At 44.7% G+C, this 13,534-nt stretch overlaps 1 protein-coding gene across 1 annotated transcript; it reads left to right on the top strand.

The window, feature by feature from the left end:
* The first annotated feature begins 558 nt into the window (after positions 1-558).
* TMEM271 (transmembrane protein 271) lies at positions 559-6,094 on the top strand. The gene has a single exon (XM_030470409.1). It carries the CDS (start codon positions 584-586, stop codon positions 1,712-1,714), a length of 1,131 nt encoding a protein of 376 aa, XP_030326269.1. The 5' UTR covers positions 559-583; the 3' UTR covers positions 1,715-6,094.
* Positions 6,095-13,534: the final 7,440 nt, after the last annotated feature.

Genomic DNA, 13,534 nt, shown 5'->3' on the forward strand with positions numbered 1-13,534 from the left:
GGAGAGAGATGGAGGGAGGAAGGGCGGGAAGCAGCATTCCGCATCGGAACCAGTGGGAGGGTGCAGACCCCGCCGCCCCCTGCCCGAACTGCCCGTGATTCCCGGCGGGGAGCCGTCCGGGGGGCGGCCTGCGGCCCCCGCGTGCCACGCGGGGAGAGGGCGGGGATTTCGGCCTCACGGCCCCCCCGCCGAGGTAGGTTGAGCCGGGGGTCGCACGCCCCCGTCACCCGTGTTGGGCTGATGGGCCCCCCCCTTCCCCCGGAGTCCCCCCGCCCGCCGCGGCTCCATCCATAATTAATCGCCTCCCCGCAGCCGCCGCGATAAGAGAGGGCGGGCGGGGACGAGGAGGCGGCGGCGGCCGGGAGGCGGTGGGGGGAGCGTGTGCGTTCGCCGCGCCCGGCTCACTGCGGCCGGCGGCTGCCTGCCGTGAGGAGCGAAGCGGAGCCCAGCCGCCCCGTCGGGGAGCGCCGCGCTCGCATGGCCGCGCCGCGCCGCGCCGCCGCCGCCGCTGCGGGGCCAGGGGGTGCCGCGGGAGGAGGATGAGGCGGGCGGCGGGGCGGCGGCGGCGGCGGCGGCGCGGAGGATGAAGTGGAGCGTGCGGGGAGCCTGCGCCGCGCTCTCCAGCTGCCTCCTGCTCGCCTGCGCCCTCAGCGCCGCCGCCGTGGGCCTCAAGTGCTTCTCGCTGGGCTCCGAGCTGAAGGGCGAGCCCTTCCGCCTGGGCACCGCCGCAGGAGCCTTCTACTCGGGGCTGCTGCTGGCCGCCGGACTCTCGCTGCTCGCCGCCGCGCTGCTCTGCTGTCGTCCGCCCGACGAGGCACCCGCGGCACCGGCTCCAGCCCCAGGCGCGGCACCAGCCCTGACCCCGGCTCTGGCCCCGGACCCGGACGGGGACCCGGACCCGGCAGGAGGTGGCACCGGCGGGGGGGAGGCGACGGCCGCACCGTCGGGGCCAGTGGAGAAGGCGCCGCCCGGGGGGCGGCAGAACTTCCTGCTGCTGGGGGTGCTGGTGTTCATGCTGGGCGTGCTGAGCGCCTTCGCTGGCGCCGTCATCGACGGCGACACCGTGTCGCTGGTGGAGAGGAAGTACTCGCACTACTGCCTGCTGCAGCCCGGCGGCGCGGCCCGCCCGCGGAGCGGCCCAGCGGTCCCCGACGGCTCCGCCGCGGCGCTTCGCTGCCAGAAGCTGCGGGACTACCAGCAAGGCTTGGTGCTCTCCACCGTCTTTAACGCGCTGGAGTGCCTCCTGGGCCTGCTTAACCTGCTCCTCGTCAAAAACTATAAGGCCTCGCAGCAGCGCGGACGCCGGCGCCGGCGGCGGCGAGCGGCCCCCGCGGCTGCAGCGGCGGCGAGCGGGAGGCGGAGGCGGCGGCGGGGCGGCCCCTGCGGCAGCGGCGGCGGCGGTGGTGGCGGCGGCGGGCGGCGAGCGCCGCGCCACAGCCAGGGCTCCCTCTTCTCCGGCGGCGAGCCTGAGCTTAGCCCCGGGGATTGCCCTTTCCAGGCCGTCTCGTACATCAACGTGGGCGTCTTCCACGTCTTCGACGAGGCTGGCGTGGAAGTGCACTGCGGCGGGCACCCCTCCGTCGAGCTGCCTGGCTACTCGCCCATGGACCCCGAGCTTAACGCCTCCTACCCCTACTGCTATCCGCTGCCCAGTGAGCAGCCCCCGGCCTACGAGGAGATCTACCCCAGGGAGCCCTGCGCTCACGGCATCTAGCGCCGACCTCCGGCGGGACCCCCGACTGCCCGCCCGGCCCTCGGCTCGCCGTGGCAGCCGGAGCGGGATCGGGCGCCGGAACGGGCCGGGAGTGGGTCCGTCAGCTCCTCGCAGCCGTGGGACTCGGGGACAGCCCTCGCATCACCGACGGAACGGGTCTCGGGCAGGTGCCGCCGTGCCTCTGGCTCTGCGGAAGCTTCTCCCCTCTCCCTCCTTGCTCTCCCCTTCCTTCTCCCCGCTCCGTCCCACCGACCCTCCGTCCGCCGGCGGCTGAATTTTCCGAAGGCTGCGCAAGAAACGCCTAAGGGTTGGTTCCTCCCGCTGCCTCTCCTCCGTAGCCAAGTTTAGTTCCCTTCAAAGTGATTCATCAGTCTCCAGCTTTAGCAGTCCAGAGTTACCCATTTATGATAACCAGCCAGTGTAAGGAAAAGGTGTCATGAAGCTTCTTTACCTCTCAAAAGAGCTAAATTTCTAAACAACGCAGAGACATTTGTGTCACGTTTACTAGAGATGTATTGGGGATCTTTAACGTTTACACTACTCCTTGGGAGAATTGAGTTCTGTTTTAAGATTTAGTGAGTTAAAACATTCATTGGTCTTGTAAGATGCACATTGAGAAAAACCTGCACTTTGAAAAAGAAACAGGAAAAAAAAAAAAAAATCAAGGTTTTTGTACACTAATGTGCCTGCTTTTGTTGATAACTTCTTACTGTAAAAGCTTTCAGAAGTCTATAGTGAAAATGTTTGGTAAATTCACTGCAGTTTAAAATCGATGATTAGTTCCTTTACTAACACAACTGAGATGTTGCTAGGATATGGCAGTTAAAAGGAAGTCCAAATGTCATACACATTCCGTTTTGTAAACAGGTTCTGTGTTTTTAACGCAAGGCAGGATTTCTTTTTGTTTTACGCAGGCGAAGGGTTTAATTCTATTTTGTACAACTACATGGTTTACCTTGTAAAGAGTTCCATTTTACCTGTTACAATTCATCAATCTGGTAAGCTTGAATATTAAAAGTTTTATTCGAAATATATGTATTGTAAAGCAGCCTTAACTGGTGCAGTGGTCAGTTTTAAAGGGAAAAAAAAAAAAACCAAAAAACCAAAAAAAACCAAACAAAAAATGATAAACCATCTTGGAAGACATCTTCCAAATGAGTTTCAAACCAATATTTATACTCCTATTACAAAGCAAGAATTTTCTTCCTTTTTGTTTGTTTTTTTGTTTTTTTTTGTTTGTTTTTTTTTTTTTTTTTGTTGTGGTTTTTGTTTTTGGTTTGGTTTGGTTTGGTTTTTTTTTTAAAGAAAGAAGGCCACTTTAATTCCTGAAAGGGAGGGTGGGGTGGTGAAATAATGGGATGGTATGCTGTTAACTCTTTCTCAGTTTAGAGGTATTAAAAGGCGTTATGCAAAGAGAAAAACTGCCAAATCCTTTTGGATTCTGCCATGGAATGCCCATACCAGATAGTGTCAGAAAGTGCTACTTTAAGAGAAGAGAAATGGCATATTTTATTATATCATTCAAGAGCAGGTAAAGGCTTAATTTCATGTTCCACAAAAAACCAAAAAGCAACTATTCAGGTTGCAATATCCCGTCTCCCAGTTACAGCATACTGAAATGAAGTATTGCAAAATAACCTTTCGCTTTCTGTTAATCCTGTTTGGAGCCTGCTGCATAATGCCAGTGTATCAGCTACCCAGAGACAGAGAGTTAAGGGAATGAAAAGTTATAGTGTGTTTCTGTGGTTAATGGAAAATTATTTTAAAATTTTTAGCTGCAGAGAGACTGACGTAATTTACAGCCTTAGAATTGGAGAGAGAAGAGTTTAGCCTAAAGATATTCAAATCTCTTTGCACTGTTTTGTTTCCTAAAGTGTTTTGACTTGCACACTTTGTATAATCTAAAATGCATAATGCCTGAGAAGTCTTAAAATTGCAAACTGATGTCTGTGAAGCTCACAATGAAAGCTCTAATCTAGAGGAGACAGTTAAAAGCAGCAGTTGCCAATTTGCCAAGTAATTTTAAATAGCAGAAATTTAAGACAGAGCTCTTTCTGGCCAGCAGATATCTTGTGCAGAACGCCAGCCTAAAACATATGCCCTAGCTAAGTCCCATTTTAGTAACTGAAGATCGGTTTTATGCTGGCTCTCTGCAGATGCGCTTCCTTAACCCCTTACAGGGAAGTGACTGGGAAGTCCAGAGACTTTACCCATAATACTAATTTAGACACAAAACCAATCCTGTAACATACTGTATTGTTCATACAGCTGGGATTTTGCAAAATGAATAACTAAAGCAAGGGGGCAAAAATCCTAATTGTAAGTCTCCAGTTAGAGGAGTTCATGAGACAGCATAGTACCCTGTACTGAGTTGAATGGGAACTGCTAGGCTGCAGGGTGATTTTGGAAAATAAAGCAGCTGGGTGCCTAAATACAGATGCAGAAGTGTAAGAATAGTTGTTGGCTTTAAGAAGATTGGCTGTACACATTGTAGATCGTGGAAGTTGTATCTTAGTTTTACTTAAGGAATTGATTTTTGACATAAAAAGACAGTGTTTTACTTAAGATAACTATTTTAGGAATTATGAACTAGACAGTTCTGAAACTCCAGATGTTCCAAAGATCAGTGCTCAGGGAAATAAGTGGAAAGTCAAGAAAGCTACCTATTATACTCAATTGTTTAAATGTGAACAATTTTAAATTATGAATTTTTAAGATTGTTAAATTCATAACTTTTTTTTTTTTTACGTTTGTGTGTCTACGCACATATGTAAGTGTGTGTTTTATTTAAGTCTGTTCAGAATGCCATTGAATTAGGATATTTATTTGTGATTCAGTTTTAGTTCCTGAATTTCTGCTTTTCTTCGTTTGGGCTTTTATGTCCCATAATAGTTTAATTTAGTGGTGGACAGATTGCCAGAATAATGTCCAAGTCGGACTCCCACAGAAGCCAGTAGGCATCATTTCATTGATTTCAGTGGGTCTGGGCACAAATGATATGTAACACCTACTCTAAATAATCTTTAAAGTAATGTTGATCTTCTGGCACGACAGGATGCAGCAGTGGCATATTAGTTCTCAGTTATTTATTTGTATGGACAGCAGTAGTAAGGGAGGTCACCTATGGTATTATATATGTTTTTTAAAGAAAACAGGAAAAAGAAAAAATAAATTGGCAGACAAATTGACCAAACAAGCCATGTTTTCTTAAAGATGGTATACAAGTGTTTCAGGTATCTGGTGACTAACTTTTCTGATAAACCACCACACGTATTTCTTTCTCAGTGAGAAGAAACTTATAAATACACAATTCAAGATGAAGCTTCACAAGCATAATTGCAGTATTGTGAAGCCATTTTTAGTAAACCTGAATCATCACTCTATCTTCTGAGCAGTAATGTTAGAGTGTATAAACTGTAGTGTGCCAAAATTGAAAATAGGTTGGTGTGGGAAGCATCGGAGCTTAGGTTAATTACCTGAGACGATTCATACTGTCCCTTTATTTTCCATGTCCCATCACATGATTGTCAAGGCGAATGCAAGCCTGATCGATTCATGTCACTGGAGGATGTTAATTGCAAGGCTTATGCCTTAAGTAGCAAAACCAGGGAGTATGGAAGAGAAACATCAAGTATGTGCTATCAAATCTCCATTTTGCTTAGCTGAAGTAACAACAAGACTGCTTTTTGCCCCATGGCTTGTTGTTTCAATTTGCTTAGAGCATTACTAGCATCTGTTCAAAGAGAGGGAAGAACAGATGCAATACTGCTGGTTTGGTCACAGCAGAGTACGGATTTGATAACAGACTGTTCCCAGCTTTCCTGTCCCTTTTACAGGTAATAGCGGCTAGCCAAGGGATGAAATGGTGGAAAATCAAGTCTGTCGTCTTTGATGCGACATGATCTCCCTTCATGTGGAAAAATGTATTCCCACCAGCCTATTAGCAATTCACATGAATTATTTTCACACTCAAACATTCTTGCTTATATCTGTTACTTATACTTTGCATTGTAATTGACAGACAGAATATATGTGAATCTAAAAACAGGGAAAAAAGGATGTTAGAAGGAAATTGTATTAAAGTAGTACAGATTTTACTCAAAAGTTTGATTTCACTGTAGGACTTCTTTGGTTCACCAAAAAGCGCTATGGTGGCTGGTATAACTTAGATATATTTCAGACATACTGTTTAATCATCAGAAAAGGTTTCTGAATGTTCACATGGGTATGGCAATCTGTTTCTGCTTTTGGACATAGTATATATGAAAACCTTTTCTTCATTTTGCCATTTAATCCAAGATTGATCCTCAAGAAAATGTCAGTAATTGATCTTGTAATTTTAGGATCAATAAAATACGTTTTAAAGCACAGCATATCCTACAAGAAAAGCCTAATGCTCTTCATTTCACATTCTTCATTGTCTTAGATGGATGTTTAATAGTACAACTAAAACTAGGGATTTAATTAGCAATTTTATTATAAAAATGTGTTTTTCAGGAATTTACAACTTGTACAAGTGGAACCTTGACAGAAAATTCCAGGTTTTACTATGAAGTTGAGTCAATTTCTGTAAGTGAAATATTTCTCAGTTACAGGATATTACAATATTTTAGATAAATTCAATTGGTAAAAATCTAGCTCTGTTAATTTCATATGATGGCACTCTTTAAATGTGATAAAGTTATCTCTCCTTGATTCAGGCTGATATTTCTAATTAAATGCATAAGGGTGAGTAACAGTGAATTCCTTATGGTTACTGTCCAGTTTTTAGATTTCTTAATTACCTCTCAGTACTTAATGGTGTATGATCAGCTCTTAGTATATGTTCCAGAAACAGTAACACCTGATCTAGTAACAGTTCATCAGGTAAAAGGAAGCCCATAGACTGACGTCATGCTCGGGGAAAAAAATCTTCAGACACATATTGCAACAACTCGGTGTACAGAGTTTCCTGCCCAAAAGGCACTGCCCAAACAAACTAACTAGAAGAAATCTGAGAGTTTAACTTCTGTGCAGGGAGTTTGTATGTTCTTTCTATTATCTCTGGAACTCCTCCCCTGTATAGCTTCCTAAGAGTGAAATCCATAAATTGGTGTTCTTAAAATTTGATTCAAATCACTGCCTTGCTTTCTGCAGGCTGGATGTGCTATGTACTTTCCACTCAATGTTCAGGCACCTGGTGAAGTTCTGCTGAAGTTTATAGGTATGTCACCATGACGTCATCCTAGATCATCTGAGGCTGAAGATCAAGTCATTTAAGAAGCCCATAACACTGTCTTAAGAAAAGTGTGTTTTCCTTTACAGATTAAAAAAAAAAAAACAAAACAAAAAAAAAAAAAAACAAAAAACAAAACACCAAAAAAAAAAAAACCAAATGTCATCTTTCATTGCTTCTTCAGATCCAGCTACCTTAAACCTCAATGGGTTTACCCTGAGGCAGGAGCGGAGATGACATTGCAGACTGCTACTCTTTCACTTACTGAGTTTTAGATACCTGGACGACTTCCGTGAGCTTTGTGGAAGCCAACACTTCTAGTCAAAACAAACAAAACAAAACAAAACAAAACAAAACAAAACAAACAACCCACATACAAAATGGCTTTGACTCATCATCAGGTCACAGAAAATTCAATGTCCTGAGTGAAACTATCCAGTCGCGATACAATCTAGCAGAAGTCCCCAGTGTTTCACTTCCAGATTTCTACTGGCATTGTTCTGTCTACTGGGAATGTTAGGAAGTTCATTTCATGGTCTTTACAAAGGAATCATTTGTTTCACTACAGCACATAAGGATTAAACACCTACTAAAGACAACAAGCATCCTCACTAGTTGGTCTCCACTGTGGCCATTGTTAGCAGAGGATAAAGTGAAGTGTAGGAGGAGAAAAAGCTTATTGTCATACTCTTAATGGATTCAGAGGACTACACGTTCCAAAACATTCATTGGTTTTATATTAAGACACCGGATTTGGGAATGGAAGGATATCTATAAGATATAAAAGGATTATTTTCCAGGGATATATTTTTGGAAATCTAATACTTGGGTTTAGAGAAGGTTCCTTCAGAACTTGCTTTTCCTCCCAGGTTCTACATTTTAAATGAAAGCTCATCTCACAAAAATACACAATAAAGTCTCCAGACACTTTAATTATTAAATTTAGGGAGATCGAGTAGAGCTTTCCTACAAATTACTGAGTGCCACCAGTTCCTATAAACCAGTTCCTATTACCCTGTTCATATAAGGGATGTGGCACATGGCGTGGGTAGGGCCTTATATGCCATCATCCAAATTTTGCTGTTTCCTCATAAATGAAAGAGGCAACAGCAAAAAGTTTTGCTATAGAAAATAAATTTCTATATAATAATATCCAGTCCCAGGCAACCAAGCAGTCATGGACTTTGGATAAGCTACGTACAGTCTCAAGGTGTATGTAATTGCCATGTATTCATGATTAAAATGAATTCTCTCACAAAGATATCCACAAGGGATTGTTAGTGGTGAATCTGAGTAGAGGCTCAACTTGCTAGCTCTAGGCCAAACAGCTCCAAGAAAGATGGAAAAGTCCTACCTACCAAAAGAAGGTCAGGTTTGCACTGGAAAGGAGAGAGCCACCAAGAAATTTCTACTTCATTGCATTTTAGAATATCTACCTTTTCCTAAATGATCCAGAAGCTACCAGCTCATGTAGATGATCTAAATTAGATGCAAGTGTTGAAAACTACTCAGTCCGTCCAAATATTTTCTTCCTCTTTTTTTTTTTTTTTCTTTATATATATAATCAAGAGCTGTGTTAATTCCAGGAGCAGTACCTGCTGATCTGAGCAGTCAAAATTACTAGTAACTAAAAAATTACTACCACCAAATAAGACTGCAGCTTTGAGAAAATTATATACTGCTTTCTGACTTGTGCCTTGCTCTAAATCAAAAGGAAAGAAATATAGATACATCACTTTGTGAAATTGTTGCTAAGAAATACGGTTTGTTATGCTGAGTGGAAAAAAAGGGTGCTTTTCTCAACAAATTGTGAGCAGATAGCTGCACAGAAATGTATTTGGCTGGCAGAGAGACTTCCTTTTCAGTTAAGTCCTTGGAAAGGTACCAGAAAATGCTGTAAGGCACCACCACCATCATTCAGGCTTACCTGGACCATTGTTTAGTGTGTTAAGCTTCATGTTCCCATAGGCAGTGGACCACATGCTGTTTTGTCTTGCCAGTGGGAACAAGGACCTGTCTCTTGTGCCACCACTAAGCCAGCATATGCTGGATACACACAGAGAGCTTCTGGACCCCTGAAAATGGGTGCACTGTGGCACTGTTCTGTATGTGTGTTGAGAGAAGGTAAGGCAAGCCATGCTGCAGCCCAGGTGAAATGCTGTCCTGTGTTACAGGATGGGGAAAGCAGGTTGCTGTTATGGTGCCAGGGCTCCAGACTTGTTACACGGTGGTCTTGGGTGTGGAGAGGCCGAGGCTGCATGTGGGGAACCGCTCCTGGATCACTTTGGCAAAAGCAAAATGCCCAAGTGGAATGGGGAGAGGAGGACTGTCTTTATTCCCCCATGAGCAGCAAAGCAAAGTGATCAAATTGCAGATCTTCCCAATAGCGGTGTTAAGTACTGTCTTGCCTTCAATTTTCATCGTCTGCCCCCTCTCACAACTTCTCCAGAGGAGCATTGTGCACACAGGCTCAGGGTGGCAAAGTGCACACTTCCTACTGCCTCTGTGCTTAGGGAAAGAGTCTGACAATGGTGTGCTGAATTATTCAATCAGATGGTGAGGCAGTAAATAGAAATGAGCAACAAGGCGTGAAAAAACTTTGCCTGTGTTCCATGTTTGGCACATTACAAGGGCTGTATGATGCCCTGGGCTGTCCTTTGCTGAAGGCTGTGGCAATTCTTATCTGCCTAAGGTCTGCAAGATCCAGAGCTCCAAGAATGAGGATTCCTGTTGGAAGTTTTCCTGGACAGATTCATCTCAAAAGTCAAAAAGCAACCCTGACCCTGTTTCAGTAAATGTATCTCAGCATTCAAGCATGAAAAGAAAAAAGCATAAACAGGGCAGAACTGTTCATTTGTTCATAGTTCATCAATTTTTCATCAAGGACAGCAAAAAGACAAACATTAGTGTTAACATCTCTGATCAGAGAATTGCTTCATTGTAAGAGGATTTGAAGCTGACTGATAAGGAAGCAGCAGAAGGTAGTCACACTAAAGGAAAATGGATATTTCACAATTTTGCTGTAGCACTGTTCATGATGTGCAGCACAGGCTAACAATAACATGAATTTCAGCTTGCCTTACACAGGCAGCTGGAAATCTCCAGATGACTATTCAAAAATTATTTTATACGTTACTAGACTAGACTTGCAGCCCAGTACTTACTGTATTCATATGTACCATACTAGGATTTTTTGGTCTGGTGTGTATACACTAACGTGTATGCTGGCTGTGGATGATGGCCATCTTCATTAGCCAGGTCACTGCCACTGCTGAGGCAAGCTCACCTGTTCTGTTTGGCACTGCAGCAGAGCAGGAGAGCACTCCAACTCAGACACTAAATCTCAGCAGAAGTGCATGCACTTCCAGCACCATGGAGCCTTAGCTGACTCTTCCCCAGTCACACTCCATGTCGGACCCCAGTAAAACCTATGGGTCCATGGACAGAAAGGTACCACAACACTTTTGCACAGGTCTCAAGAAGGACCTGTGCAAAGAGAAGGAAGAGGCAAGAGGGGGGCAGCTATCTTCAGCTTCTCGCCTTACCTTCAAGGCCAGGGAGATATTTGGTAGCAGAGGGCCTTGGCACACCACGGGACACAGCACACCAGGAGGTCAGGTGCCACAAGAAATGCCTTTCTTCTCCAAAGGAGTTATCATACCGCACAGAAGAGAGACTAAAGCAATGTCCCTAACTTACAGAGCTGAATACTTTGAAACAGAGAGGGACATGGCGCTGTGCTTTGATCCCTGCCCCTACAGCTCATCAGCTGATGCTTACTCATACATGGGGAAATAGGGGTACTGAAATGAAATTCATGCATTTAATCAGTTAAATTAAGCACAGATGGACTGACCAAGAAGCAGAGATGGAGTTAAAACACACAGAAGCAACTTTATCCTCACCCTGCCCTGAACACATACCTGGAGAACTTTGATAGGTAGAAACTTTCTGGGGAGAAGCTTTAATTGCATCACGTGGAAAGAAAACCACTCTCTACAGTGGAAACGTCCAGGTATTCCCAGAAAAAAAATGGACATATTGCTACAGCAAAATGGAATCCTGCAAGAACTTCCCAAGAAAGGTAGCTCAAGTGGAGAAATCCAACTAAAAACCACAGAGTTAAGCTGATCTCTTAAAATTTCACACTTCTTTCTTTTGGAACAGTCATGTCAATGTGTTCTTTACATTTTCAGCTCCAGCTCTCTGGCAAGATAGAAGCTGGTAGGAGGCAGACACTGATAAAGGCTCTACTGGCAAAGTGTCAGGTAAAGGAAAACCAATTTTACATTTTTGCTCTGACAAGAGAGGACAATATATTCTAGCCTCGAAGCTTAGATGGCAGAAGCAGCAGTGATTAATTGCTCTAATTAGAGCTTCAAATAGGAAAGAGCGAGTTTCCTGAGCTACTGCATGCTAAATTTCCTCATTTCCATGAATAACTGTATTGCTCAGAGGAGATGGGCATCAAAGTGCATTTCCAGAACAAACATTTACCCACTTCAACTTAGAAATACCACTAGAACCTCAACACAAATAACTAATGCAAAGAGACAACAGGCTATTTCTGCACCTGGGACACAGCATAACAGTCCAGTTCAGCTGCTTCCCACAGGAGCAACATAAACGCTTGCATGAGCAACTGCACTGAAAATGTTGCTGGTCTACCACTCTATCACTTGTTGGTTTCAGTGAACCACCAAGTTCTGCTGGCCACTACAGCTCTAAACTGGAGACTTCTTGCCAACAGGGCTGGTACCCGATCTTTTTGTATTCTTCACTGAGGCTTGTTCCCTTCCCCCCCAACCTGCCTTTCAGACAGCACCAACCTTTTTTCCACCAATAGATAAATGTCAGATCCTGATTCTGACCTCTGTGATGAGGACAAATGTAAACAATACCACTGCAGTCAATAGAATTACACTAAAAACTGCTTCTTTCCATCAGAAGGAGAGCAGAGCATGTAAAGTGCTGACTGTCAGCTTTGCCAAATGTCTTATGGGAAATTCTGAATACATTTCTTAAAAAAAAAAAAAAAAAAAAAAAAAAAAGAAAGGCTGGAAGATGTTAAAAAAAACCGCAGTCAAAAAACCATTTTAATTGGAATATATCCTACACAGTCCGGGACTCAGCCAACTTTAGCAACACTCTTCTGTCATATGCAGAAAAAGCTTTTGCTTCAGCTGAGTCCAGCTGCCTCTTATTGACAATCAGATGTACTGGCACAGAGCATCTAATCTGGATTGTGGCCATCTACAAGTAGCTAGAAGCACACAAATAATAAGGGTTCATCACTGCACACTGATTTATAAGAGGAGGGCAGCGAGATGCATATGTCTATTATTTTTCTTCTGGTGTTTGTTTGAACTGCTCTCTTGTCTGACTAATAAAAAGCACTGGTAGAGGCCATCAGGAGAGGAGGTACTCAGCATAGGTTCATGCCAGCAGCACTTCACATTCTGTAAGTACTAGGCTCCTTTCACTGCCTGTGCATGTCGGAGGAGTCTCTACAGTGCTACATCACCAGAGAGCTGGCCATCCAGGCTGCAAAGGATTTCAAGTTAGTCTCAGAAATGTTCCTGCTGGTGAAGCAAAGCAGAACAGAAATACGCAAAACAAGATCCACTGCTGATTGTACCCTCTCATTTGTATTCTCAATACTCTTCCAGTAATGAATCATCAGCCCAAGTTCTGCTCAGCTTCTCATGGCTGCAAATGCTGCAATAGCACTAAACTGTGAGGGACATGAATTCATCTCCAAATGACCATGCACAGGGGATGCTGGATGCCCATCAAGCTGTCAAAATTTTACCCTGCTGATCTGGGAAGTGGCATAGTACTCAGATACCCATAGCAGAGTTGAATAAAGGAGAGATACTTATACCATGACAAGGTGTCTGCAGTGCAGTGTTCATCAGTGGAAAGCAAATTTTATTACCCTTTAGTCAGAGTGCTCTATAAAACAGCAAAATTATCCAGCTAATGGCATACCTCCTTTAGTCAGGAAAACTCTTCATGTCAAGACATGGAAAGGCAATGCATCCCATGGAGGAAGGGAGTGCTCCATCCCTTTCCAACTGTCAGAAAAATCTATGGAAAAAACCACAACATTGTGGACAAAATGCCTCATATATTCCCCAGGCAGAAAGGCAGGTTCTGTTCCAGGTGTCTGCAGCTCTTGCCTGAACAAGGTGCCTCGAAGTTACACCCTGGTGAGCAACAGAAAGAAGCTACCAGTCCCACAGACACCTGCGACTAGATATGAACTCTTTCCCAGTAATCCCATCTCTGGAAGAAGACATGCCTGTGCCTGCCAAGAGCAGAGCTTCCATGTGGAGATAACAGTGCAACATGGTGTTTTTCAAGGCTTTATGAGGAAAGAGTGAGAGGGGGTTGTTAGCAGTTCAGTTTTGGTTACAGATGTTTATGTGCCAGTCCAGCCAAGCAAAGCAAATTACAGTGCTGGAAGAACTGGAGGGACACAACCAACTCTCAGATGCTGCCCTTATCTGAAGTTGAACACATGCAAAGTGCACCTTTTCATGGTGCCTTTTTGGGGAAATTGCATCAGGTAAAAAAATCCCAGCTACAAAGGAAATTAAAGA

This window comes from Strigops habroptila, chromosome Z, assembly GCF_004027225.2.
Source record: "Strigops habroptila isolate Jane chromosome Z, bStrHab1.2.pri, whole genome shotgun sequence".
NCBI lineage: Eukaryota > Metazoa > Chordata > Aves > Psittaciformes > Psittacidae > Strigops > Strigops habroptila.